The 26,283-nt window shown below is 44.0% G+C and overlaps 3 protein-coding genes across 3 annotated transcripts; 1 reads left to right on the plus strand and 2 right to left on the minus strand.

Annotated features, from left to right (window-relative positions):
• Positions 1-349: 349 nt before the first annotated feature.
• On the minus strand, positions 350-5,047 carry foxa3 (forkhead box A3). The gene is made up of 2 exons (XM_084351237.1): positions 4,618-5,047; positions 350-3,239 (listed from the first exon to the last, which is right to left on the minus strand). The coding sequence occupies exons 1-2, from the start codon at positions 4,687-4,689 to the stop codon at positions 1,908-1,910; spliced, it is 1,404 nt and encodes a 467-aa protein (XP_084207363.1). The 5' UTR covers positions 4,690-5,047; the 3' UTR covers positions 350-1,907.
• Positions 5,048-8,585: 3,538 nt separating this feature from the next.
• irf2bp1 (interferon regulatory factor 2 binding protein 1) lies at positions 8,586-13,659 on the minus strand. Its single transcript, XM_084351238.1, has 3 exons — positions 12,345-13,659; positions 11,723-12,062; positions 8,586-11,424 (listed from the first exon to the last, which is right to left on the minus strand). The coding sequence occupies exons 1-2, from the start codon at positions 13,358-13,360 to the stop codon at positions 11,762-11,764; spliced, it is 1,317 nt and encodes a 438-aa protein (XP_084207364.1). The 5' UTR covers positions 13,361-13,659; the 3' UTR covers positions 8,586-11,424; positions 11,723-11,761.
• A 132-nt stretch (positions 13,660-13,791) lies between these two features.
• polr1g (RNA polymerase I subunit G) lies at positions 13,792-18,297 on the plus strand. The gene is made up of 3 exons (XM_084351241.1): positions 13,792-13,983; positions 14,418-14,562; positions 15,899-18,297. The coding sequence occupies exons 1-3, from the start codon at positions 13,899-13,901 to the stop codon at positions 16,698-16,700; spliced, it is 1,032 nt and encodes a 343-aa protein (XP_084207367.1). The 5' UTR covers positions 13,792-13,898; the 3' UTR covers positions 16,701-18,297.
• The last annotated feature ends 7,986 nt before the right edge of the window (positions 18,298-26,283 follow it).

Consider the following 26,283-nt stretch of genomic DNA (forward strand, 5'->3'; position numbering starts at 1 on the left):
CTTTTAGCCAAATCCATCTGGGATTTCAGGACTTCAGGAGACTTGGATTATGCCGGACGAGCTGTATGGAGCTTGTTTTACATTTTAAATAAGTCCCCATCTACTTCAGTTGTTTAGGAGACCGCTGCAATAGTGTTTTGCTGTGAAGCTCCAGAAATGTTTCGTGGACCTGACTTTCCATCAGCAGCGTGAGGGTGAATAGATCATGACTGAATTTCAGTTTTGGGTGAACTGTTTCTTTAAAGCCTTTTGTAATCTTTAAATGTAAAATCCAGAAAGGGCGGATGTCTTTTTAATGTTTTTATGTATTTTCTACAAACAACAGACTGACATAAAATAATGATTTTACTACACGTACACCGAGATAACGTTCAGTGTCTGACTCGTGTCCACACTGACAACAGACACTTCCTGCATTAACATCGACTGGAAAAGAAAAAACAAATGCAACGTTTCTCCCCACATTTTTTGCCTTTTTAATAAGAAAAATGAAACATGAATCATTTTAATCACATTTAGACCAACAGAAACAACAACAACAACAAAAAAAACAATATATTATATCAGCACACTTTCAAAGTCTGAAAAGCAACGTAGCTTAAATAAAAGACATTTCTCTCTGAAACTAAAACACGCTCCACAGAGGACATGACGTGACCTGAAACTTCTGCGTCCTCTGTCGTTATCAGAATAATCCTTCAGTAGATCGTCGATACATTGATCTCTGATCAGATCAGCAGTCATTTGAAGAAAAGGCACTTTTTCAGTTGACACCCTTTGACATTGTGATCCCATTGAGCTGATGCATTGACAGTGTGAGGGGGGCCGCTCTAAGCATTGTTGTAACACACGCACTATCAGCCCACCTGGCCAGTGGGAGCTCCATAGTGCAAAGTACTGTATGTAAATCCTCCCATAGTGCATCTCTCCTCCCCTCCACTGTTTTAGTAACTGACTGAACTCCCCCGTGCACCTCACCAGCTGCTATTCAAAGTGTTACAGTCTGTCGAGACGCGTTCGGTTTGAACGCTCTCGTAAAGGTAACTACAGAAAATGAATGTGGGAAATGAAAAACATAAACAAGACATGTTTTTTTAGTTTTTACCACAGTTACTTTGCCTCTTTCCTCGTGGCTGCAGAAGATTTATTTAAACTTCTGTCTCCTCCAGCGAGGACAAAATGGCTTTTTTTTTCTTCATATAAACCTAAAAAAAAAACAACGTTTGAAAGTACAGACTTCATGAGCTACATTTACATAGACGGATGCCTGATCTGACAGAAATGATGGACGTAGTGTGAAATGCTGTAACGCACAGAAAAATATGTCTCCTACCGCAGTAACACCTGCCTGAAGCAGTAACCTGAAACTCGCCTCCTTCTCTCCTCCATCTTTGGATTTAAAAAAAAAAAAAAAAAAACTCACATTGGGGTTGTAACTGGTCAACAGAGCGCTATACAAGATATATTAAAATTTATTCCCTTCATAAATAAATGCAAATATCCTTTTCCCCCCACATTACCTCTATTTACATTTTGTACAGAGCCAATTTCACCACGTGCAGTTCTCCTGCGGCCGGTCAGATGTCTTCATCAGTTAAGACTTCCAACCATCCAGCTTCACTTTTCTGTCCTCCATGTAACCAACCGGTCTCCATGCTCCAAAAGAAAAAAAAACTGTTCTTTTGCCCCTCAAACACGGCAGCCATTTTAGATGTGAGTCTCTTCCAAGGCCGCTGGACGAGAGCCAGAGAGGGAGAGAGAGAGAGAAAGAGGAAGATAAAGAGAGCTTGGGTGTCCATTTTAGAAAAGGGCAGAGAGGAAGAGAAGTCTCCATCTTGGCTCACCTCTACAGACAGGTGTGTGTGTGTGTGTGTGTGGGTGTGTGTGTTTGTGTGTGAGCGTCCATATTAGGAGGCGTTGAGCACCGAGCGGCTGTACAGAGTTTGGTAGTAAGCGCCTGAGTCCATGCTGGTCGGCCCCGGGCTGTCGTAGATCTGCTTGGCTCCCACAGGAGAGCTGCCGGTGTAGCTGTTGTAGGCCATCACCTGGTCCTGGTAGGACTTGAGGTCCATCTTCTGCTCGTTGGACATGAGGTTGGTGATGGAGAAGGGGTGGTTGAAGTTGTAGTGGGGGTCCAGGGACTTGAGAGCATCACTCTGTAGGTCCATGTGGTGCTGCATGGTGCTGGGCAGGAGGTGGGCGCTACCCACTAAAGACTGGGAGTGGAGGAGGTTGGAGGAGGAGGAGGAGGTGGCGGAGAGGGACAGGGAGGATTGCGGGATGGAGGAGGAGGTGGAGGAGGAAGGTGGCAGAGAGACAGGCGGGCTGTGGAGGTGTGAGGAGGACAGCGGAGGGCAGTCTAGTGGAACCAGGGAGTTTCGGGAATGCGGCTGGTCGTCGGAGGAGCCCGGGTGGGAGTTGTCTGAGTGGGCGGAGTCGGCTCCCTCTGAGCCTCCTGTGGGGCTGTGATCCTCCGACAGGTGATCTCCACCGTGGCCTCCTTTCCCTGAGCCCTCCTGGCTCTTGGCTCCTTTCTTGGCCATCTTGTCCTCGATCTTGAAGCGTTTCTGGCGCCTCAGGTAGCAGCCGTTCTCGAACATGTTGCCTGACTGCGGGTGCAGAGTCCAGTAGGAGCCTTTGCCCGGCTTGTCTGGTGAGCGAGCCACCTTCACGAAGCAGTCGTTGAAGGAGAGCGAGTGGCGGATGGAGTTCTGCCAGCGCTGCTGGTTCTCACGGTAGTAGGGGAACAGGTCCATGATCCACTGGTAGATCTCGTTCAGGGTGAGCATCTTGCTGCCACTCTGCTGGATCGCCATGGTGATGAGGGAGATGTAGGAGTATGGCGGCTTGGCGTGGGTCAGGGAGCGTCTGTAGGGCTTTGGAGGAATATCCTTGGGTCCGGCCCGGCTCAGGGAAGCAGTGTTGGCGTACCCCAGCTGGCTCATGGACTGGCCCATGCTCTGGTAGTGGGGCAGGGAGCTGAGGGAGCCCGGAGCAGCGGGACCCAGCTGGGACAGAGGGGCCGAGCTGAGGGACGAGGCCACCGGGGAGAGGGACATGTGGCCGGGCCCGGAGCCCATGGAGGCCAGAGGGGAACCGCTGAGGCTGGAGCTCGGGTACGCCATGTTCATGCCTGCAGGGGAGGCGGTGGCTGGATTCAAGTTGATGTAGCTGTTGATGGTGCCCATGGAGCCCATGGAGCCCAGACCAGAGTTCATGGTGCTGGGAGAGGAATACATCTGGAGGAAAAGAGGAGCACAACAACATCTGGTCATTCACAAGCACACACTGCAGTGGCAGAGGACGGATCATTTAATTGTAATCATTAAATATAATTAACTAATCTTTTATTTTGAACATTTAAAAAAAAAAACATGAACAATCTGTAGATTTAAACTGATATTACATGAAACTGCTGCTCTAAAAAAGATGTTTGAATGTGAGAGTGAAGTGGTTTCAGCCTCCGTTTTAAAAGTGACTCCTTATCAATGCACAATGAAGCTCTCAGTGCGCGGAGAGGACATGGATTTCACACAGCGATGTTAACCTGAAAATGCGTAAAAAGCGCGTCATGGTGCCTCTCGGTTCAGACGGCCTCCTCCCGCTTCCGTGGAAAAAACAAGTAAACCAAATGTCCACTGTCTAAGTTCAAGCTGGAGGAGTTAGATTCATTCCTGCTTTCATTTGTCTTGTGTTTCTCAAAGATAAGTAATTTGTTTTATTTAAGAAATGATTAGTGTGTAATCTTTGTGGCTTTTTTGAGGTAAAATATTAATTAAAGGAGAAACAGAGTCCTCGGGGGGAGAAGAGAGGAGAAGATGTCTCGGGCCGTTTAATGACCGCTGGTTAAATATTATCAGACTCTTTCTTCTTCTCGGTAATTTGATCAGGTCGAGCTGAGGTGAGAACGAAGCTGCTGATGGAATTAAGCCTAATTCAATTAGCGAGAAGAAAAGTCTTGTTACATTTACACCTGAATTGTCGCGACACTTGAGCGGCTGCGGGAGCACAAAGGAGGACAAGACTGTTGATGAGCGAATAACTTTCAACGGTCAGAGCCTGAATATTTATAGAAGAATAATTAGTTTCTCAAATTATCAGTAAATTATAAATGAATAATCGAAATAATGATTTTGTGGCTTGTCAGAATAAAACTCGCTATTTTTTCCCCCTTCTTTTGTTTTAAAGGCCTGATTTAAAAAAAGGCCTCATATTTTAATAATATTCTATTTCTACGAAAGAATAATATATTAATTATTTTGGTGCCTTTTTAAAAAAGTATTAATCTCCTGCTGGTGTTGTTATATTTCTGTCTCAACGCGCATTAATACTCCATCACATTAAAGTTATTTTAATTCTTATCGGACTCTTTAATTGTTCACGTGGCAGATGAGGATTTTAAAGTTAAATCTTTATAATATTATTTTGTATTTTATCGCAGGATTTCAGCCGTTATTCGTTCAGAGTTTAGTGCTGGAAATGCGCGTCAATAAAAAATTCTGTCTGCTCTTTTTCACTTCCAAGCAGCCCTGAGACTCACCCGCTGCTGCCCGCAGGAGGACAATAAAGGAGTTAGATGAGTGTATTATTATTTGAGGTGTGTGCTCGGGTCTTTACCTCACTGGCCTCGCTGTAGAAAGTATTCCACTCTGGTAGATCATGGGCTTCCATCTTCACAGAGCTCAACATCCCCAACACAAGTCTTTGGAGGAGAAAGACTTTTCTATCACCGGACTTCTTGGTATCAAAAATAAATATTAAAATCCCTCGTAATGGTGGAAGTTTTCTGGAAAGATCCAAACAGAGAGTTGTCTCCTTTTTTCGCCAAGAATGAAGGAGAAAATATCAAATGTGTGGTGGAAAAAAACCCCCAGAGTGATGCGACGCTGCTCCTGGGAAAAGTAAAGTCAATATTTCTTATTTGTCAGTCATCCATTGTTTCATAACCTTAATCTTGTTATGGCTCAGCAGATGTTCACTTCTTCTTCTTCTTCTTCTTCTTCTTCTCCTGGCCCGTGTTTTTCAGCCCGGGACGCAGCGTGCGGCAGGCGGAGGTGCAGCGCGCAGATACAGTGAAGAAACCTGCGCGTCCTCCGCTTATAAGGTGCCGGCGGGTCCCGCCCCGATCCTGACATTTGAATACCGAGTCAGGATCCAGGAAGGGCCCCGCAAAAAGGCCGATGTGGCCCCCTGGCGTGCTGTATATTGGCCCGGCGGCTACAACGGGGCCACCCGGACGAAGAAGACTGTCCCATAATCCTTCAGTGTCACAGCTGAGTGGATTTCTTCTCATACAGCAGTGAAGTTCATACGGGAGACGTGTTGATGTGGTCACAAGTTAATTATTAAAACAGGTCATGAAAGAATGAGTTTGTTCTAAAAATAGATGAAAGGATTTGGACTCAAATGTGATCCGGTGGTTCAGTTCGACCCAAAACAACTGCTGCAAATCCAAGCGTCTTTAAAATGTCTCGTTTTAGAAACCACATTAAAATTCGTTCAAAAAATGACCAAGAGGATAATTAATTTTAGTGAAAACTGCTTTTATTGGGGCGACGAGACAGTTTTGTGAGTGTGTGTGTGTGTGTGTGTGTGTGTGTGTGTGAGTGTGTGTTGAAGGGCGTGAACGTCGTTAATTCCCTCGGCTATCACTTCTCTGGGGGGCATGAACCATTTAACACATTCTCCGAGCGCTTAATTGTGGTAACCGCCGAACTGATTTCAGATTCTGGGCTCTGATAGTCAAATATTCTCCTGATTGGCATGAACAAATCAGTTGTTAGGAAAATATTTGAAGGTTATCAGACTATCAGGACATCAGAGAAACATCTGGCCTGAACAGCAACACCCCACACTGATAAAGCTCCGCAGGAACAATTACGCGGTGAGTTTCTAAATTTAAAGTTTGCTCGTGCGTAAATGTAAACTCTGTGCGTAAAATGGGCCCGCTCGCCTGAGAACTTCTTCTTTCCTCCACAGAGGCATCGAGACCCGCCGCCGCGGAGAAAGACAATAAATAATGTAATCCCGGTGTGATGCATGAGGCCGGAGTCCTGTGTGGTGGAATACACATCGGCCTCAGAGCAGACGGAGGCCCGTGAATGTCAATGCCTCAGCCTAATGGCCAGTCAATGGAGATGTAATTGATGCGCAGGCGGGAGGTCGACGGGATTAGACTGTGAGAAAAAAAAAAGAAATAACAGGAAGGTCTGAGCAGCACAAGCTGAGAAATATGGAGGATAAAAGAGCAGAATCAGCACCGGGCTAAGAGGAACACGTGACGGATCCACCTGATGGCTGCGCGGCCTCAGGAGACTTACCTGTTCCCCTTTTCTTAATATTTCCCCTGACATGATGAGGCAGCCATCATGATCCTCATCTTGATACTCCAGCTGCAGCACACATCAGCAGTCAGACTCCGTCAGCTGTGAACACTCGGCGATTATCGCCTGTTTGCAAACTGCTGTCAGGTCGATTAACACGTGGAGTGAGCTCACACCTCCGGTCTGTAATGATATAATTAAGCCTGGCTGAGTGGAGCGTTTTCATCTGGACGCTCATATGGCTGTATTAATAAATGACGTCATCTCTGACCTCCAGCTTCTGATCAACACAAACAGCCACCTGAGTGTTAACAGGTACATCTCATTCATCCTGTCTGCAGCAATGATCCCAACAACTACCTCAGAGTCAAACTAAAGTCAGGATCTCGTGTTGAAATATTAATGTGGTGAAAGTGAAAGTCAGCATACGAATAGTACTTGAGTAAAAGTACTTAGTTACCTTCCACCACTGCCTCTCTAACAGCAGAAGAGCCTCCAAAAGCGGTGATGAAGGTAACTAAGTGCATTTACTCAACTGCTGCACTTGAGGTACTTTACCTGAGTATTTCCATTTTCATTCTGAAGGTAAATATTTAACTTCTTACTGCAAAACCTTTATCTGATATCTTTAGTTACTGGAGTTAGTTTACAAATGACACACATCAGAGCGGAAGTATAATTACTTTATTTTATCAACAGTCTGATTTAAAAAACAGTTTCTATTAATCAGAAAATAAAAAATCAAACCTAAATATAAATATAATGAACTTGTAGTATTGCCAGAAAATCAGTTTGGAAACTTAAAGTGCATCTAATATCAGATACTTTAAGACTTACCAAAGTAATATTTCACCACGATATCGTTACTTTTACTCAAGAATGACTCACAGTCCGGGTACTTTATACAACACTGATTACTAGGAACCGAGAGGTCTTCACCCCAAACCTCCTTCAGAGAGTTTCATTTGTATAAATTAAAGAGGGTTAATAAAGACACCTCACGTGTCTGCAGTCAGGATCAGGGATTTACTTTTCCTTCCATCAGTAACTTTGATTATTTGAAATGTATTTTTCTGCCTTTACGTGTCATTTATGTTGCTTTGGAAGAGGAAACTCCAAAATTCAGATTTTCTTTGGCTTGGTGCTCAGCTGAGTGTCTCCTCTACACTCATCTCCAGTAAACCAGGAAATAAATGATGTTGTGTTTCTTGGTTTCCTTCCTCGACATCTGTTTATACTGACAGTCATACTAAATATAAGCTGGATGCTTCTTGAAGCTGCTTTATTGTCTCATTTCACACACTCGCTGGTGATGAGCTCTGTATCGTGGCCATGACGCACCGAGCCTCCAGCCTGCGTCTTAATACGCATCTTTGATTGGTGTAATGTTCCTTTAAGGTCCCATCTTTCTCCCCAACACACATTTAGCCATATCCTCTCTCTGCGGGCCGCTTTTCACTCCAATAGGCGCTCCACCGTCCATTAACACCTCTATAATTGGTTTAACAATGGCTGTAATGAGCGGACACTAATGGAGGAAGCGACACATCGGCCTGCCAGGACGGTGGGGAGGAGGAAGGAGACTCCCCCCTCCTCCTCCCCATCATCATCATCATCCTCCTCCTCTTCCTCCTCATCCTCCCTCTCCTCTTCTTCATGATACAAGTGAGCAGCTTCATCAGTGAGTTCATCAGCCGCTTCTGAGAAATAAAAGATTTTCTCCTGCAGTTGAGACTGCTGAAGTTTTAAAGTGTGAACGACTTGTTCAGACTCTGCAGGCTGTAATCTGATTACAGATGATGAAGAATATAATCCTGACTGCGCCATCAGTCAGACTGAGGTAAAGAGCGCCATCTGGTGGCCACTAATAGACAGAGAAGAGTTCCTGTAGAAGATGAAACAGTCTTCAAGTTTGTATAAACATCAGTTTATTGATTGTTGACAGTAAAAAACTTGCAACTAAAGTGGAATTAAATAAAAATAATGTATTAATCAATGTATTAATGATAGTTATTATGAAGTGTGTGAGAAACAGTCAGCATCAGTATCGAAAAGGGTTTATTGAAATAGTTTCAAATATTCAGTATGGATATTTGAAACTATTACACACTGCTTTTACACGGCTAGCAAAATGCTACGACGGATTCATTCAGTTTTTATAATAATCAATATAAAACCTAACCTAATTAGACACATTACACTGAGATTTCCTCATAAACTTGATTAAATCTCAGTGGTCAAACTCAAGAAAAAGAACAACAATTACAAGTTTCCATCCCATTTATTTCTATTTTGTACATGAAGCTGCAATAAAACCAACAGATCTAAAAATGACACATGAATGAAAAGAAACTCAACACAGAGAGAGAAAGATGTGAGGAGAGACCTTACTCAAACAATGAATGGCCGGCTGACTTTACAAAGGCTTCAGATAAAAGCAAAAGAGCCGTCTGACGGCGATTGAAGGGAAACAGATTCAGGTTAATCATCGACTAGACAATAAAAAAGCCATTGCACTCCGACTTCCCCTGAGGTTCCCAGACACACGGACAGACGGTAAACATTTTAAAAAGGCACTTAACGAGGGATTGCATGATATATCAGTGCATATTCAACTCAAATTCCACTTCTTCAAAGATATTTCTCTTCAGCAGACCTGATCTGTATAGAAGGCCTGAATAAGCAGACCTTTATATGTCACATCCCAGAAGTACAGGAGACCACACGGGCCTGTAAACTGTAACGGCTTGATGAAGAGAACCAACTGAGACCTGGCCAAGAAATATAGCAATTTATATTTTTTTCCATAAAACATTTACATCCAAAAACATCAGTTTGGGCATAAAATTACCTTTGGTTTGTCTGTGCTTCAGTACTGATGAGTACACACGGCACGAAAAGAGAGAATGCACCAAAAAACTCATTCGTTGGATTGTTCAGTTTAGTAAAATGAATTCCCTGCGCATCCCCTCAGACAGTGAGGTTGTTTTTTTTAAAGTCAAGATTATTTTCTGGTCACTTCGAAACAAAAAAATACACTTTTAAAAAGCGTCACATGATATGAAGGTTGTCTTGTCTCTAGTTTTGTGAGATACAAATTCATAAATAATATTAAACCTTTCAGGGTTTCAGAAGAACAGTTCTGCTTTTTGGTGGATTCTCGCTTTAAAAAACAAAAAGGTTTGAGAAATGATGCGCAATCGTTTTTTTATGACATATTCCAAACTGTTGCATATACTATGACGAAGGATTGCACGTACGTACTATTATAGATCTATAGAGTATATAACATTTAACATTCTAGTATAAAATATAGTCCTAGGCCTATCAATAGATATCTTTTCATATACATTCGGGGTAAAGCGTAGGCTGGGCTGGATCTTGTATGAAAGCAACATTTAAATACAGTCAAACACAGAGTGTCTGTGGCTGGTCGACGCTTTGACAGATTAACTCGTTTCTACACAGCAAACATTTTCTTTTCTCTGAGTCAAAGTCAACTTTATTTCAGCTCAGAGAATTGTCACTACTGGCATTCTGTCCTCAACTCATGTTGGCTGAAAAAAATGTGATTGTGTGCCAGGACGAGGGCTGCAACTAACAGTTTTCATTTAGATTAATCTGTCGATCGTTTACTCGATTAACCGACGAGTTGTTTGGTCTACAAAATATCAGTGTTTCCCAAAGCCCAGGATGACGTCCGCTAATGTCTTGTTTTGTCCACAACTCGAAGAGATTCAGTTTACTGTCACAGAGGACGAAAGAAACCAGAACATAAGAAATAACTCAAACCGATTCATCAATTGTCAAAATGTTTGGCGATTAATTTCATAGTTGACAACTAATCGATCTAGCCAGGACGTGAATTCAGTCACAAAACAATAAAACAATCTGTATTTTAAATTTAAGGTACAGTTTGTCATCATAACTGTCAGTTTCATGTCAGTTTTTAATTAATTGCATTTGTAAAAGCACAAATATATATATATATATATGTCATTTTGTCCGAGGCAGCTCAGTTCTAACTATCTGACCTCCTGCAGCATCCTGCTGGCCAACAGTCTGTTCATCAACATGACGAAGATGCAGGTATCCATGGCTACTGTTTCACTATTTCAACATCTGTGTTTTGCAGGATTTGTCAAAACAAGCTGTAGTGCTCTCTGTGCAAACACAACGTTAGGTGTACTGTTACAAACAACAGTGAACTGTGGCTACTTCCTGTGAGTGTGAGCAGGGTCATTTAAAACAACACATATCCTCATATCAGGTCTGCTAACAAGCTAACATTAGCAAATATCATTATTGCAAATTACATATTAATACACTTGTGGCCATAGAGACATTTTGGTGGTCCTGTTGGCACAGTCTTTTTTTAATATTAAGGTGCATATACTTTTTATGGATTACAGCATTTTTCAAATGATTGTAATGGTGTTGTGAGTCTTTGTTTGTAGGAAAGTGACATGAACTTGTTGGAAACTGTTGTCCTCCACGTGTTGCTTCAGCCCATTTATTTCCAGCTGCTAACAGGAGCTAGCTGGCAGTGCTAATCTGGGTTTCAGCTGTCACAACTATTGTTAACTCTACAAAAAGTAGCCAGTGTTCAGCTGCTGATTGGCCCTGAATATCTGAATCCAACACTACGTGATGAAGGTCATGTTAATGTGTACGGTCTGATACATCAGTCTGTGTTGGGAAGTTGTGCCATTATTTCACAAATATCTGTGCTATGTGCTGGATGGAGATGGAGACAGGTTTGTTTTCCACAGCTGGTGAGGTCGAGCTCACAATGCACAGGATGCACTGAGGAATTTAATGTGACTGATGTAATGCAACTATAGGATTTAACTTAAAAGTGGGCAAAGTCAAACTTGGTGTAAAAAAAAAATAGAAAAGTAATAATGACAATGTGTGAAGGGAGTCTCTGAAACTTTACTCAGGTGATATCAAGCGAGGTCTGATAGCGTTGATAGAATCGGGTGGTGAGTAGGTGGAGTTAAGACCTGTGCACTGGAGGTTTACTGAACTGTGTGTCACTTCTCTTCTGGATCTCTCAGCGGTCCAGTGCAGACATCTCCTTCTGGTGTGTGATACAACTCTGTGGCAACAAAAAGCAAACAAATTAACAATGTGAAATTATGCAGAATAAAAGAAAAACTTTGTTTATTCATATTTGTTATTACAATATCCTGAAGCCTGGATGATAAAAATGTTTTGATAGTATAAGAAGAGAAAAGCCATAAATAACTTTTGTAAGAGACGAGTGTTCACAAACATCCACATTCAGAACCTGAAGCAGTGAAGTTTGGAAAATGTAAAGAGTAAACTAAGGTGCCTTCTTATAAAAAGTGCTGCCACACTTCAGACTACAGGTGATCAGCTGTCTGTGGACCTGCCTGTTGCTGTGTTGGGTCCTGGTTTCCATGAAGTCACCATCACGTCTCCCTCTCTTTCTTGACGGTGACGTCTCCACCTCCACCTCCACTGGAAGATCCACTCCCAGCTCCGGACGCACCTGCAGCCCCCGGCCCGGGTCCGGTCCCAGCTCCTGATGCAGCAGCCGATGGAGCTCCTGCTCCACCGGTGCCCAGTATGGTGGAGACTTCTCCCTGCATGAAGGCCCAAGGGGGACTGTTGGGAGAGTTATCCAGCGGACAGCGCTCTCCGCTCGGACAGTACACCTCTCCGTCACCCCGCCGGCCCTGGATGTACACTCTGGTGCAGGGGAAGCAGAACCTAGATGTGGTGGAGGTAGAGAAGATGAGTCATTATAACTTCCAGTGAGGCGTTTGTTTATAACTACTCAAATAAAAATAAAAAAAAGTAACTTATTGCATTTTTAGTTTTTAAAATATACTAAGAGCAAATGACTGGAGTCTGAAGTGAAGGCTTAAATTACTTACTTTGTTGAACTAAAAGAAAACAAATTTATTGAAACATAAAGAAAGAATCTCTTTACTCTAGCCAACACTACATAGCACCACCATAGCAAGACAAAAGAGAAGCAAACACACAAACCTGTGTCCTGGCACTGATGGACACTGAACAAAGTGTGTGTCTTCTAGCCTCTCATGACACAAGGTGCAGGACAGAGTGTTTCCCGTTGAATGGGCGTTGCTGGCAGATGCTGATCCCAGCTCAGAGGCTCCACTGTGAGGTAACGCTGCAGCAGTGGTGGCCCCCTCCGCTGAGGTGCTGGATCCCAGGGGCTCCCCTCCGGATCTGGAGGTTAGGGGGCGCGGCTGCCTGGCTGGAGATGAGGCAGGCTTGGGGCTCGTCTGGCTCACGCCTCCAGCCATGGACGAGGATGAAGAGGGGAGACCTGAACTCTTGCTGGCGCTGCTGCCAGCCACAGCAGTGTGGATCTGTGACTGTGTCTTGGGCTGGTTCTGCGACGAACTGAGCTCTCGCTCCAGCTCCGGAGTGATGAAGGGGGCTATCCCCATCCCTATCCCTAGCTGTCTGCGGTTAATCTCGGCCAGCACCGGGCCAGGGAAGATCATGGAGCTACTCATGGGGGCTGTCCTAGCAGTAAGACCCGCCGGCATGCCTGCAAGCAGCCCATGGGGGATCCCCGCTATACTTTGAGTCACTAGACTAGGAGGGATGGCAGCAGCCAGCATGGGTCTCCGGCTGCCGCTGGGGCTCTGGCGGTTCACCTCTTGAGGTGGCTGCCCGTCACGGTGCAGTCCGTTCGGCGGAACGCGAATAGCTGACCCGGTACTTTCCCCTCTTCCTCCCCTTTCGAAGCGGTCGCTGTGCGGCCTGCCTCCGTCCGCCGCCGCCTCTCCTCTGCCAGATGTGCCGTGTTTGTTGGGAGAGGGACCAGGTGACCTGACGTTGCCATCCTGCATCCCGTGAGTCCGTTTCAGCTGTCGGGCGCTCGCTATCAGGAATTCAATCTGATTCGCTCCCTCGTAGTTGACGCAGCCTCGGCAGACCACCTCGCTGAAGTCCCACACCACAGTCCAGGGCATCTTTGGCAGGTCGCACAGGTAGCACCACTGGCGCCTGGAGGAGGAAGGGGACGACATGGCTGGCTGACGAGCTAGCTAACCTGAGCGGGTTCAACGAGCCAGCTAGTTTGCTAACGTGCTAACACACGTTAGCTCGTTAACCTATTTATGTTTGACAGGTGCACGCCCCGTCTTTACGAAGCTCTTCCTGCTCTAACGGCTGTCAGACCGCCGAAGAACTGTGTTAAACATCCTACACATATAAAATCAGATCAAACTTTTAAGTTGTCGTCGCTCTTTTTTTCATATGTTTGTTTTGTTTACCCACTTCGGCCTGCTCTTCACTGCTGTCAACTTCTTCCCAGACGGACGCTGGAACGTTACGTAACCTTTCGAGGTGCATTGTGGGCGTTCGAGTTTCTCGCCCGGTGGCGTCAACGCAAAGCTGCTCGCTGTGTCCGGTTTTGGAACTACAACCCAAACGGACACGGAAGTGAAGCAATGAAAGGTCGCAGTTCATTTGGCGTCATCACATGTGCGTCCCCCGTAGTAGCCATGCGTTTTGCGGGAGAACACTTTTAATTTGAGCACTTTTGGGGTATTTTTAAACGTCAACATGCCGAGAGACGTGTCATCTTCATCGAGCGAAGATGAAGCAGACACTCCGACTCAGAAATCACCTGCAAAGCAGAAGGAAAGCGGTAAGTTCACACAGTGTTGCTCAGAGCTGGTGTTGGTCTGCTAATACACTGATAGTTGAGTTAAACCAGCTTCATGAAGCCAGTTTCACTCAGAAATACAATGCAAGCAATTCTTCTTCTTATTGTTTTTCTTCACGTGTAACACATGTATTTTTACACTTTAACTTATTGAAACAGAAGAAAGTATTGTATTATGTTATAAACCAAGACATATTTGAGTAAAAGTGTATAACTAAATGATGCACTGATTTTGTCAAAGACTCGGCTGTGTGTGTGTGTGTGTATCATCCAGTATTTGAGCCAAGGAGAGATAATATTAAAATCTTACCACAAGTTTTATTCGGTTGTTCTTCCTCTGGGCTGTTCTGTGTATTTCTGACATGCTGTGATAGTTTATTGATGAAATGCTGAAGGCGTGTTGTTTGGATCCACAGATAAGAAGAGCACCAGGTACCAGTGTCCCGCTGACTTTGTGTCCTTCAGCCACAAACCCTGCAGCAGCACTCTCACAGAGAGTCTGAAGAACAACCACAGCGAGTTATGGCTCATTAAAGCTCCTGCCAGCTTCAACCCAGAATGGTGAGTACAGTCTTCTCTTTTGCATCAGATATTCTTTACAGCCAGTTTTTGAGAATCTACTAAACATTTTACTGCTTCTACATAATACATGTTTTGATGTCCTTGCAAAGATTCACATCACAAAAACTGGATCTCTGCTTTATGTTTCCGCCAAATTTACATGCTGCATAAATTGTGCCAATAAATTGAAGTTAGCCGATTTAACGTTTACAGACCGGAGACAACGTAGCTGAAAGTCACAATGACAGAACAATGGTAAAAGTTAAAAGGAAGCATAACAGTAGTGGACTCATGTCAGTTACGCAGCAGTGGTTATACCAGAACAAGTAAGGCTGTGTGAGCTCATATTACTGACTTTTCGAATAAGAAATGAATGTCTCGTCATGAATGCAACTTTATGTTTGCAAGGGAAGTCTGTGACATTTCCTCTTTTTAAAGTTACACAGTTTTACCCCGAACAGTCTCTGTAGTGATTTGTGTGGCAGAGCTAAGACACACTCAACATGAGTTAAGTGACAGTTAGAGCTGCAGCGACCAGTTGAGTAACTTCAGTCGTCTTTAAAGCAAGAAAAAGTCGAACATTTGCTGGTTCCAGCTTCTCAACTGTGAGGATTTGCTGCTTATCTCTGTCACGTATGACAGTTAATGAATGAAGAGTCTTTGTGTTTTAGACTATTTGATGGACAGAAGAAGCACTTTGAAGACGTCATTTTTGGCTCGGGGCAATCGTGATGAGCATTTCCCCAATTTTTTGACATTTTATAAACTAAATAATTAATTGTAAAAATAGGGTTGCAGCCTAACTGCAGTCTCAAGGTGTACTGTGTACGTTTTCTTATGCACGCTATTAAATTCTATCATATTAGTGTTATTAAAAATAAATATATTTCATGCTTATGTTAAGTGTCATATCTAACAGGATATAATATTTAGTGAAATTAAAACAAGTTGTTTAATCAAAAAATCCCTTCATCTTTATTCCTTTTAGAGTCATTGTAATTGATAATATTATTTTAATAGCGTGACACTGTGATCTTTTCTGAGATGGATATCGTATTGTGAAAATGTCATACCGTTGCAATCCGACGTTAAAATAATCAGCAGATTGATCACCAATGACAATAACTGTTGGTTGCAGTGACAGTGGAGCACTTTGTGTCTGTTTGGGCCAGCAGGTGGCGCTGGAGACGGGCTTCATGCTGAACTTTCAGAAAGCTCCCCCACATTGAATAGCAGTCTGATAACATGACGTAGTTTGGTGTAAACTTCTGGTGTTAAGTAAACTTTTCCTGACATGCTTTCTGTGAATGACCCCACGTCTCCTCCCTCCCTCCAGCTTCAGTGGCATCAAGGTGCCCCTCTCAGGTCTCCAGACCATGAAGGTTCCTGCAGCTGCAGGCGGAGCCCAGACTGGTAGTGGCCAGCAGATCTACAGCATCCTGGGGTCCACCCACGGTGCCTCAGAGCTCTGCCTGCTCACCGGTGACAAGCAGTCGTCAGATGGCGTGGTGTTCGGCCCCACTTTCTCAGGCCTGCTAAACGTGTGTGAGAACTATGGAGACAGCAGCACCAACCAGGCCCCTCAGGTCATCCCCGCTGCTCCAGCACCCTCCATACCGCCGGGGCTGAAACAGAGATTCCACCCCTTCGGCAGTAAGACTCCCACACTGACCTACGTGGCCGAGAGTGAGATGGATGGAGCTGCCTTCGGGCCATCGTCTACAACTCTCCGTCCTCTGGTGGTCAAACGATTCGCAGAAGAAACATGGCAGCAGGAAGGGGAGGAGGAGGAAGGGAGGAAAAAGAAGAAGAAAAAGAAAGAAAAGCGAATAAAGACGGAGCGAGAAGAGGAGTTGGTGAAAGTGAAAGAGGAGCCTGTAACTGAAATACAGGACGACATGATGATGGCGCTCCCCTTCCAGGAGGCCGACGTCTCTGAGGAGAGGAGGAAGAAGAAGAAGAAAAAGAAGGACAGAGAGCGAGAGGAGGTGGAGGAGGGCGTGGAGCCCAGTGTGAGGGTGAAGGTGGAGCAGGTGATCGTGAAATCTGAACCATTAGACATTTTGTACGGTGACGTCGTGGAGGGCTCAGCAAAGAAGAAGAAAAAGAAGAAGAAAAGCAAAACTGATGACGACTAGTCTGTCGTCATTCTGTTGTTTGATTTTTTTTTATTTTGTTTGTTCAGTTTTGACCTCATGAACCGTCAGAGAGCTGCCACTGCTAATTTACTCCAGATTATTGATAGATTGCATAATGACAGGCTGGCTTTGGCAGGACGTTGCATTCAGAAAATTATTAAGTGGATTCATCCCGGCGTCTTTAAGGCCAATGTTCCAATCATCTGAGCTCAGAAAGTGACAGTTTTACACACAGAGAATGTGCAGCCGCAGGCCTCTGGGACTGCACGAGTGTACAAAAGGAGATTTTCTGTGTTTCCTGCCAGCGTCTGTCAAGTTGTGGTAGTTTTTATGGGCTCATACTCGCACTGTGTTGCTGTGTTTGTGTACATATCTACACAACAAGGCTGGTGACGTCACTGGTTTGGCAGCCGCTTCAGAAAACCGGACGTGATCTAAACACAGAGTAATGGTTCATTGTCACGTCAAGTTTTTAGTTTTTTCTTTGAAGGATCTGAATCACACGGAGAAACGCTTTGTCTTCAGGAAAACACATGTTACAAAATAAACTCCAAGAAGTGATTAAAGGAAATGAATTGAAAACAAAAAAAACATGTTTGTGTTTTTGTCCTGCAGCCGGTCCGTGCAAGCGTTCCAGTGCAGCGCAGCAGTTTCCCCCTCGTGCCTTGTTACAGCAGTGATCTCATCCAGAAGGAATGAAGCTTGAACTCGTGTTGTAACTCAAACTGCGGCTTTTAAATTGTGCAACAATAGGAAAGTGCACTATTTACAAATTGTAGTTTTCTAATGAGCTGTAAATAAACAGTTTTTGGTAGAAGTTGTGTCATTGAGGAAGAGAAAAGTTAGTGTTTTAAATCAGAAGCTCTGTTTCTACAGATGGGAAACGTTTCAAAAATGAAAAGTCAGTCATCTGCTCACCCTCGTGCCTAATATGGAAAGTCAGGTGAAGTTTTGTAGTCCACAAAATATTTCTGGAGCTTCACAGCAAAACAGTGTTGCAGCATTCTCCTGAACAGCTGAAGTAGATGGGGACTTGTTTTAAAATGTAAAAATAACTTGGAATAAAAACACATACAACTCAGCTAGCGTAATCCAAGTCTGTGGAAGCCCTGGGATCCCAAACTGACTTGGAAAGACATTATTTACATCCTTTTTAACCCGAAATCTTCACTGTAGCTGCTAATCTTGGGGCTTCTGGAGACTTGGATTACATCCACCAAGCTTTATGGAGCCATTTTATATTTTTTCTTCCATTTTTTTTATGTTTTAAAACAAGTCTCCATCTATTTTCAGTTTAGGAGAATGAAGCGATGCTGTTTTATGTGAAGCTCCAGAAATGTTTTGCGTACTATGAAAATTCACCCGACTTTCAATCAGCATGAGGGGGGAGGAGATAATGACTGAATTTTCCTTTTTGGGTGAACTTTTCCTTTCAGTTTACACTGTATTGTCATCTGTATTGTGAAATTAATTTGTCGATGGGTCCAGATTCATGTATTAGAGTTAAACTGGCCTTCCAGTGAGAGTCGGAGGGTCATGTCATCACTTCTGATGTGACTGAAGTCTCTCCCTGAACACTGCTGTAATAAAAAGTCAGAAAATCTGATCAGCTTACATTTTTTGTGCACATTAAAACAGTGAAGTATTTTTGCTTCCATTAAATAGGTCCAGTGCAGAGTTTTATGATCATCTTTATGATCTTTTCAGTGGCTCTTCAACTCTGCCCTGACTCCAACTATGCAGGAAACCCTTCACAGCTATCATCTTAAAGTCATATTTAAGTAATTCTGCATGTTGGCACAGAACATTGGCATCAAGAAGCCATCGTGGTTGATCTCATGTCTATAAATCTTTGCATATCCATCGCCAGAACAAATTCCTTTCAATTAAATGCAGCAGAGGAATAAGCGGTAGTGACAGGGAGATGGCGCCACAGTCCAGCCTGTTTCCTGTGTGGAGCAGCAGCCCGCCGCCTCTGAACCACCTCTGAGGTTATCATTTACATGCTACCATTTATTTTCACTAATGTAACACAGATCTTGTGGTGCCGTCCAGACGCACACAAAGGAAGGATTTATAATGTTTCTTTTTTTTTTTCTTCCAGCGGTGGAGATTCATCAGATCTCAGTGACACTCAGGTGAAAAATCTCCGTCCAGGCTCTGCATCCTCCCCTCCTCCCCTCCCCTCCCCTCCTCCCTCCCTTCACTGCTCCCCTCTCCCCTCTCCCTGCTCTGCACCGGAGTATGGTCCTGTTTCTTAATGAGCTCAGGCACCTCTGGCGCTATCACACTCTCACCATCTGTAGTAGCCCTCTGCACATGCTGCAAAGCTTTATTGATCCAGCCTCACGTGTGCATTCACAGTTGTACTCCTACTCGGGGTTCAACTGGACCCAAAGTGAACAAAACCACGTAAGAATTAAAGAGAATGTTAAAATAGTTTTCCACTCACTGAACTGGACTTGTCTTGCCATCATGACGTCTAGTTTTTTGGTGTATAAGGCAGCCATTACAGCAGAGAGCCCCAGATGTCAGATGTTGGATCAAGCGTTTCCCCGTGAGTCACATCTAATGCCAGATTTCTGTGTACCCTCACAGGTATGTTGAATGTGTGTGAGAGCGTCTGTGCTTCTGAGCCAGACTCTGCAGGCTTGAGTGGATGGATGCATATGTCTGTCTAACTGAAAGTGTGTGTGTGTGTGCAGCTGCCTGAGATGAAAGTCAGTGAAATGAAAAATGATTTTTTTTCTGCTGGCTGAATCTCCTTAACATGCTTCCTTTAACATTTCTCTTCCTTCCTGACAAACTTCTCTTCTCTGCACCAGTAACTTCATGTTAACAAAAAGTAGAATCACATTTTTGTATTTTCTTATTTCCTGCTGGTTTACTTTTGAATGATCCAACTCTGTGTTTGATAATCTATATATGAAAAAAAATATCGTTATGTCTTGAATCCAGAAAATCCTGCAACAAGCGACTGCCAATCACGTGAATTTGACACCTGTATTCGTAGTTTTGAGATTCTACCTGGTCCTGTTCAGCAAACCAGTCCAGATCTGATCCATTACCTGCATTTACTGTATCTCTAAATCAGTTCCAGACCCAACCTGACCCATAGTTGACACACTCAGTTGAAACTGCTTTATTTGTTACTGAAGCTCGACTGTGCACGTTCCTGTTACACATACCTTTTGTGTGTGATTTTAGTGATTTATTTTATACTCTGTACTTTTGTACCTCTGATGGCAGGCAAAGAACTGTACAATGTGCTCCTTTAACTATGTAACCAGATGAGAGTTTTACATTTCTCTTCCTGTTGTTTACAGCGGATATTGTGTGAGTTCAGCATCATTTGTTCATGTGAGCATTAAAAGGAAGCCTGACGCCGCTCACACTAATCTGAATCAGTTTGTACTCTAGGAACAGCAAACCAAACATCCAGTACAGATAACCAACTACACCATGTTATATAAGTCAGCCCGGTTCTCCTCTGTACACAGACGCTGTGTGTTCTTGGCTCATTCTCCTCGAGATGAGTCCATATGCACACGTCTGGTTCTGGGAATCGGAGTAAATCTTTGGAAAGTCGAGGCGTTGTGAACGAGGTTCTTTCTCACCTATTGTGTTAAAAACTGAAACAACAGATGGAAGATGCCTATTTTCCTCCAGACCCCCCCCTGCTTGTTTCTCATGTCTGTAGGTGAACTGAACTGGAGTCATGAAGCCTTTGGATAACAGAGTTGAAGCATTCTCAGCATGTCTTTGCCTTAATTGATGCAGGTATGCGTACAGCGCGTGTGTGAGAATCTGAGTCTGTTCTTAGTGGCTGACCTCCAGTAAGTAGTTCAAACAAAAGACATGTTGGACACTTCTACTGAATACACACATTTATAATTGTTACCAGTCTTTATTTACTTTGGACTGAATTACAGGTAACTATCGTAGCTAGTGGCTACAGCACTGCTTTAGGTATCCTACTCAGGAATTGCTCTTGAGAAAATGTCATGTGGTCGTCCGCTCCAATGTTGATATTAGATCTCCGCCCCTGACCAGCGCCCTGCACACAGATACTTTGAGCCGCAGCAGCCACTGTACTGTGGCGGCACTGGCTGTAAATTGCCTACAGGCCAGCCCAACCTACATAAAAATATAAAACAAAAAACATAACGAGGGGAATGCCCAATGTCCACTACTAGGACAATAAACCCATAAATGAACAAATGCCTCTTTTGGGTACAACAAATAAATGCCTCTTCTACAGGCCGTGGGGAAATAAAATAGTAAACCGAGGGTGTAAAGGGGCTTGGGTTTTAAAGGTTAAGGTTTAAGTTTCCTCACTAAAGATGTGGGCAGCCCAGAAACAAAATGGGGCCCAAATAGACCAGAGTGCTGGCTGACAATCTAAGGAGGGATGAGGTTCTTGGTAATTCAGGGAGAGATTCAGTTTGAGGGTGAGAGCCCCCGGTGTGCCGTTTCCCACCTCTCTTAAGCCTTCACAAACAGGGTGTTGTCACACCCTGATTGGCTGGGAGGGAAATACCCCAAGCTGCTGCCACTCCTCAAATCAGGAGTCAGTCTCCCCACCTGTGCACAGGTGATCTGAACCCCCTGCGATTAGAAAATCAGCCCAAACAAAGAAAAATAGCAAGTCAAACAATTGGACCTTTGTCGACCTTTATTGACAGCTAGTCAGAATTACAACGCTGACAAAGCTTCGTCACATAGCTCTGGCTCTGGTCTGAGCCAAATCAAATATGTCGAGTGACATCACCTGATTTTTTGGGTTCAGTCTCAAGAGAATTAGTTGAAATATATTCAGAGGATGCTTTTGTGGAAGTTATGTTTCCAAACTATTCAAACCAGAACCCTCAACACATGTTTTAAGTTAAGTTGCAACTGACAAACTGGTATTCATTAACAATCCGATCAACCCCCTGTGGACGATATGGCAGCCATTATACAGTATGAGGCAGCGAAAACACTTATTGCTGCTGTAGAGTGCAGTACAGCTGAATAAAGCATGAGCATTTATACATTTTGTCATGGTGTTTCTGCCATTTTCTGAATCTTTCATTGTGGTTGCATCACCAGTCTCTCTCTCTCTCTCTCTGTGTGTGAAGTGGTGTGGTCAGGATGTGGATGTGCCTCACTCATCTCTCTGATTTAGAGTTTACTGTAAACTGGATTTAATCTGAAAACAAAATCAGGGTGATGCAGTCAAGTAATCAAAATCTCCCTCTATATCCTCTCACAGCCATTACTGCCCCTCACAGTGTGTTTCTGTCTCTTTCTGACGAGCTCACCCTTTACACCTTCTTCAATACATTTGTTTCCCAGGGACAAAAAAATAATTGGGTTCTTTGAAGAGAAACAAGACCAGTAGGTCATCTTCTCACACCTGCTGGGAATGGTATGAGTGGGGGTAAAGTGTTTGAGTTTAGGAAGCAGGAAACTGAAAGAAAAGGTTCACCCAAAAAAGAAAATTATCTAGTCAACCTCCTGCTGACGAAGCGTCAAGTTTCATCGTCCACGAAACATTTCTTGAGCTGCACGGCAAAACAGAGTCGCAGCATTCTCCTCGACAACTGAAGTAGATGGAGACTCGTTTTAAAAAGTAAATCAACAACCCAAAAAAAATCCATAAAATGTCTCCGGAAGCCCTCAGATTCCAAACTGATTTGAAAAGATGTTATTTGCACCCTTGATGGACTGATGAGCTCGTGCATCCTCTTCAGACGGGATGTGCGCTAACGCTTTTAGCTCGGCAGCTACAGTGAAGATTTCAGCTTATATAAGTGTGTCAATGTCATTTCAAATCAGTTTGGAGATCCCGAGGCTCTGTGGAGCCGTTTTCTGTTGTTTTGTCTGTCGTTGTTTTGTTTTCACCACAGCTGCTTCAGTTGTTTAGGAGAATGCTGCAACCCTGTTTTGCTGCAAAGATCCAGAAATGGAGGCGAGTAATGACTGAATTTTGCTTTACAGCCTGCAGGTGTGAACATGTTTGCCTGTTTGTAAGAAATAGGAAAAATGTCTGCTCATTTCCTCACATACTGTTTATGAAGGTGTCATATACAGTTCCTGTGCCTGAATACCCCGTCTGAAACATTAGGCCCTGAATGCAGCACTAGAGGCCTGATTACGTAAGGTGAACCACCATCGCTCATTCTCAAACCGGGCTCTCCCCTCCAGCTCTTCACTGCAGTGTCACTTCACATGAAGTCACACCTGCAGCTGTGGAGGATGCTCCGTCTCTGAGTGAAGGGTGTAAACAAACAGGTAAACTCTCCACTGCACAGAGGACGCAGACGTCTCTGAGGGTGACGGCAGACGCTTCTCTCACCCAGTTGCTGAGTACGAGCTATGAAATTAATTGTGCGTTCTGTTTTTGAAATTAAATCTTTTATATTGGATAAAAGTTGATTTGGGGGGAAAAGTGATATTTTCTCTTATTGATCTGACCTTGTTTGCTTCAAAGTTCACTCAGCCTGAACTCTGACCTCTGACAGTGAGGCTCGCAGAGGTCCAGCCAATCAGGATGGAATTAACCCCGAGCGCTATTGATTGTCAGCGTGTCCTCGGCCGTATACCTGCACAGTAAAGAAAGCAAGCAGCAGTGTTGCAGGCAGTAAGGCTATCATGTTGAGTCGATGTGAATGAATTAAATAACTTGTTCTGCTTAATGTAAATTCATGCAGATGTTTACATAAACCTTGTGTGTGTTTATGTCACTTTACATATAAAGTTGAGGAGAACCTAATGAACATAATGTGTTTATTCAAGTGCTTATAATTATTATACATAAAAATAATGCATTAAAGTAGGTTATCCTGACTCCTGTCATAAATCACACATCTAGTTATTTAATTTAAACACACTGACTAAATATGATGCATTAAATTCGACCCTTTACATTGAACTTATGTGGAGGAACATTTTTACATTTAATTAAAATACTTAAAGTCAGTGTTTTGGCCATAATTATGATTGTGTGTTCAACCCTCAAGTTCTTCAGGAATGCTTCCAAACATCTGTCAGGTGATGAGGGTGGACTCTGTGTGGGCCCCATGCAGTCACAAAGTAAATGGAGGCGGAGTGGATCAGAACCAAACCTTCTGTTTACTCCTCTCACTCCTCCTAGTTGTTAACAAACAACACAGTGTTCCTCACTCTTTAAATTACAACACATGCCTTCTTCAATCATTAAATGCACAGCATGTAAATTCTGCCACTGGGGGTCTCTCAGTCAAAACAAAGCAGAAGACACGGGTAGCGTGGGATCATGGGAGTTGTTGTTACCATTGTTAAACAACCAGCGCTGCAGATGAAAGTCTAAATGAACAGGACCGAGGCAGAAAAGTTCACAGACGACGTGATGTTTGAATGTTTGATTCACGTTACAGTTTTTAGACATTTTAATGCAGAAATGTCACATGTTATATCTTTAAGTGGATCGTGGAGGGCTCGACTCGGCTCCTGTTGGAGCTGTGACGGCATCATTATTCTGGCTGCGTCCTCTGTGGGGAGGCAGCGGAGGACACAAAACAATAATGTCGTACTACAGGTGCAGTGACGTGGTTTCTCTCAGGGGAATTACTCTGATCATTGTGCAACTGTGAACATACTTATACATATAACATGAGCAGCCTCGAGCATCTACAGTCTTTGCATTATTCTTTAATGGAGAAGTTGTTCATTATGCTGGATTGTTTAATTGAGATCATGAAAGAGAAAGAAGAAACAGAATAGTAGCACTGTAAGTAAGCAGGCTGCGATTGTTCAGGTTCACGGTGGATTCAGACCTGCTCGGCCATACTGTATCTTAGCAACTCGGACTGAGCGTGTGTGTCCCCTTGAACGCACCGCAGTCACTGTTCACTGTAGCAGCTGAGGGGTCAGAGGTCAGACCTCAGCCGAGGCAGTGAGGCAGGTTCATGTTCGAGGAGCACAGAGTGACATTTGACTGAAGGAGTCAGAAAGATGCTGGGAAATAGTTTCTGTTCTTATTAAAGATGGTCCTTATTTTAATCAAAAACATGAGTAGTATTTTGCTTCTGGATGAAAATGTGATTATTAAAAAGCACAGTGCGAACTCGTTTTAAATGTACTTCAAGGAGCTGCATATTATCAGCAGCTTTTTGTATTTTTCTCTTTTCATATTATCACATGATGAATATTCGGAGGTGTCATCAACCAAAAGCTCCTTCGCTGTAAACCGGAGTGATTGGTTTCTGTTTTTCAGCAGGAAACACAAACACAGCAGCTTTTGGACGTGTGGGAATATCAAATCTGAGCCAAAACGTTAAAAACCTCACAGATCAGAATTAGGAAACTTTATCTGCGTCGAAGCCTTCAAACTGTGAGACTTTCTGATCCTCACAAGATTTTACTGAAACTTCATCACCTCTACTCATGAGTCATCAGGTCTACTGAGGCTCAACTGGAAGGTCACAGGGGTCAAATATGAGCTGAGGAGGCAGCGAGGCGTCTTCACTTCCTGTTAGTCACTTTACCTCCATCTGCAGACAGTAAACTTACACCTGCTCGTGTCTCCACTGTAATGCATTAGACAGTCCGAGGGTAATAGATTGATGCAATATACCGCTCTGTGTAATGCTGTGTGTGTGTGTGTGTGTGTGTGTGTGTGTTAGCTTCTCACTGTCTGGTCCCAGTGCAGGTTCTTTGTGAGTGTGTGTGTGTGTGTGTGTGTGTGTGTGTGTGTGTGTGTGTGTGTGTGTAGTGTTAGGCTGCGGTGCTGTCTGCCGAGGAGGAGGATGAATAATAAATGCAGTCTTAAGTTTGGATCCAACGTGTTCAGACTACTGAGCAGAGCAGAGGCCTTTCCACGGCCCAGCCGAGCCGATGCCAATGATAAGATTTGGGGGGTGGGGGAGGGAGATGGGATGGCGAGGGGGAGCTGGGGGAGGTGGTGTCGGGGGGGGGGGAGGTGGTGTTGTAGGGGTAATGAATTGGAGAACCAATTCTCGCCTGCCCTCCCCTCCCTCTGCAGTGATCTCTCTCTCACTCACTCACTTGCTCGCTCTCTCTCTCTCTCTCTTCCTCTCTCCTGCTTTCTTTTTCAACCAGCGCGCCTCGCTCCAGCCAGCCTGCGGCAATGTGAGCGTTGCCATGGCAACGTGGACCTGCCAAGGACCACAGCGATGGAGAGAGAGAGAGGGAGAGAGAGAGGAGAGAGAGAGAGAGAGGAAGGGTGCAGCTCATCAATGTCTTAGAGTCCCCCTTCCCCCCCCCACCCAAACGTACATGAACACACACACACACACACACACACACACACACACACACACACACACACACACACACACTTCATACATGCTGTTGAAAGAACAAACATCACAAAGGGCTCGAGCCTAAAATCTGCCGCAGAGAAACTGAAACTCTGCTGCTGCTCCTCAGTTTCCCGTTCTGCTCAATTTTTTTTTAAACATTTTACCTCTGTTTAATAACAAACACCTCAACAGCTTCTGTTTCTGGCAGCGCTGCTGGAAAACTAATTAAACAAGTAATAAATAAATTCCCTCTAATCCCTCGTACTCTCTCCTTCTACTGAGCCAGAGGCCACATT

The sequence above is a fragment of the Pagrus pagrus genome (assembly GCF_965226575.1).
Source record: "Pagrus pagrus genome assembly, chromosome: 4".
Lineage (NCBI taxonomy): Eukaryota > Metazoa > Chordata > Actinopteri > Spariformes > Sparidae > Pagrus > Pagrus pagrus.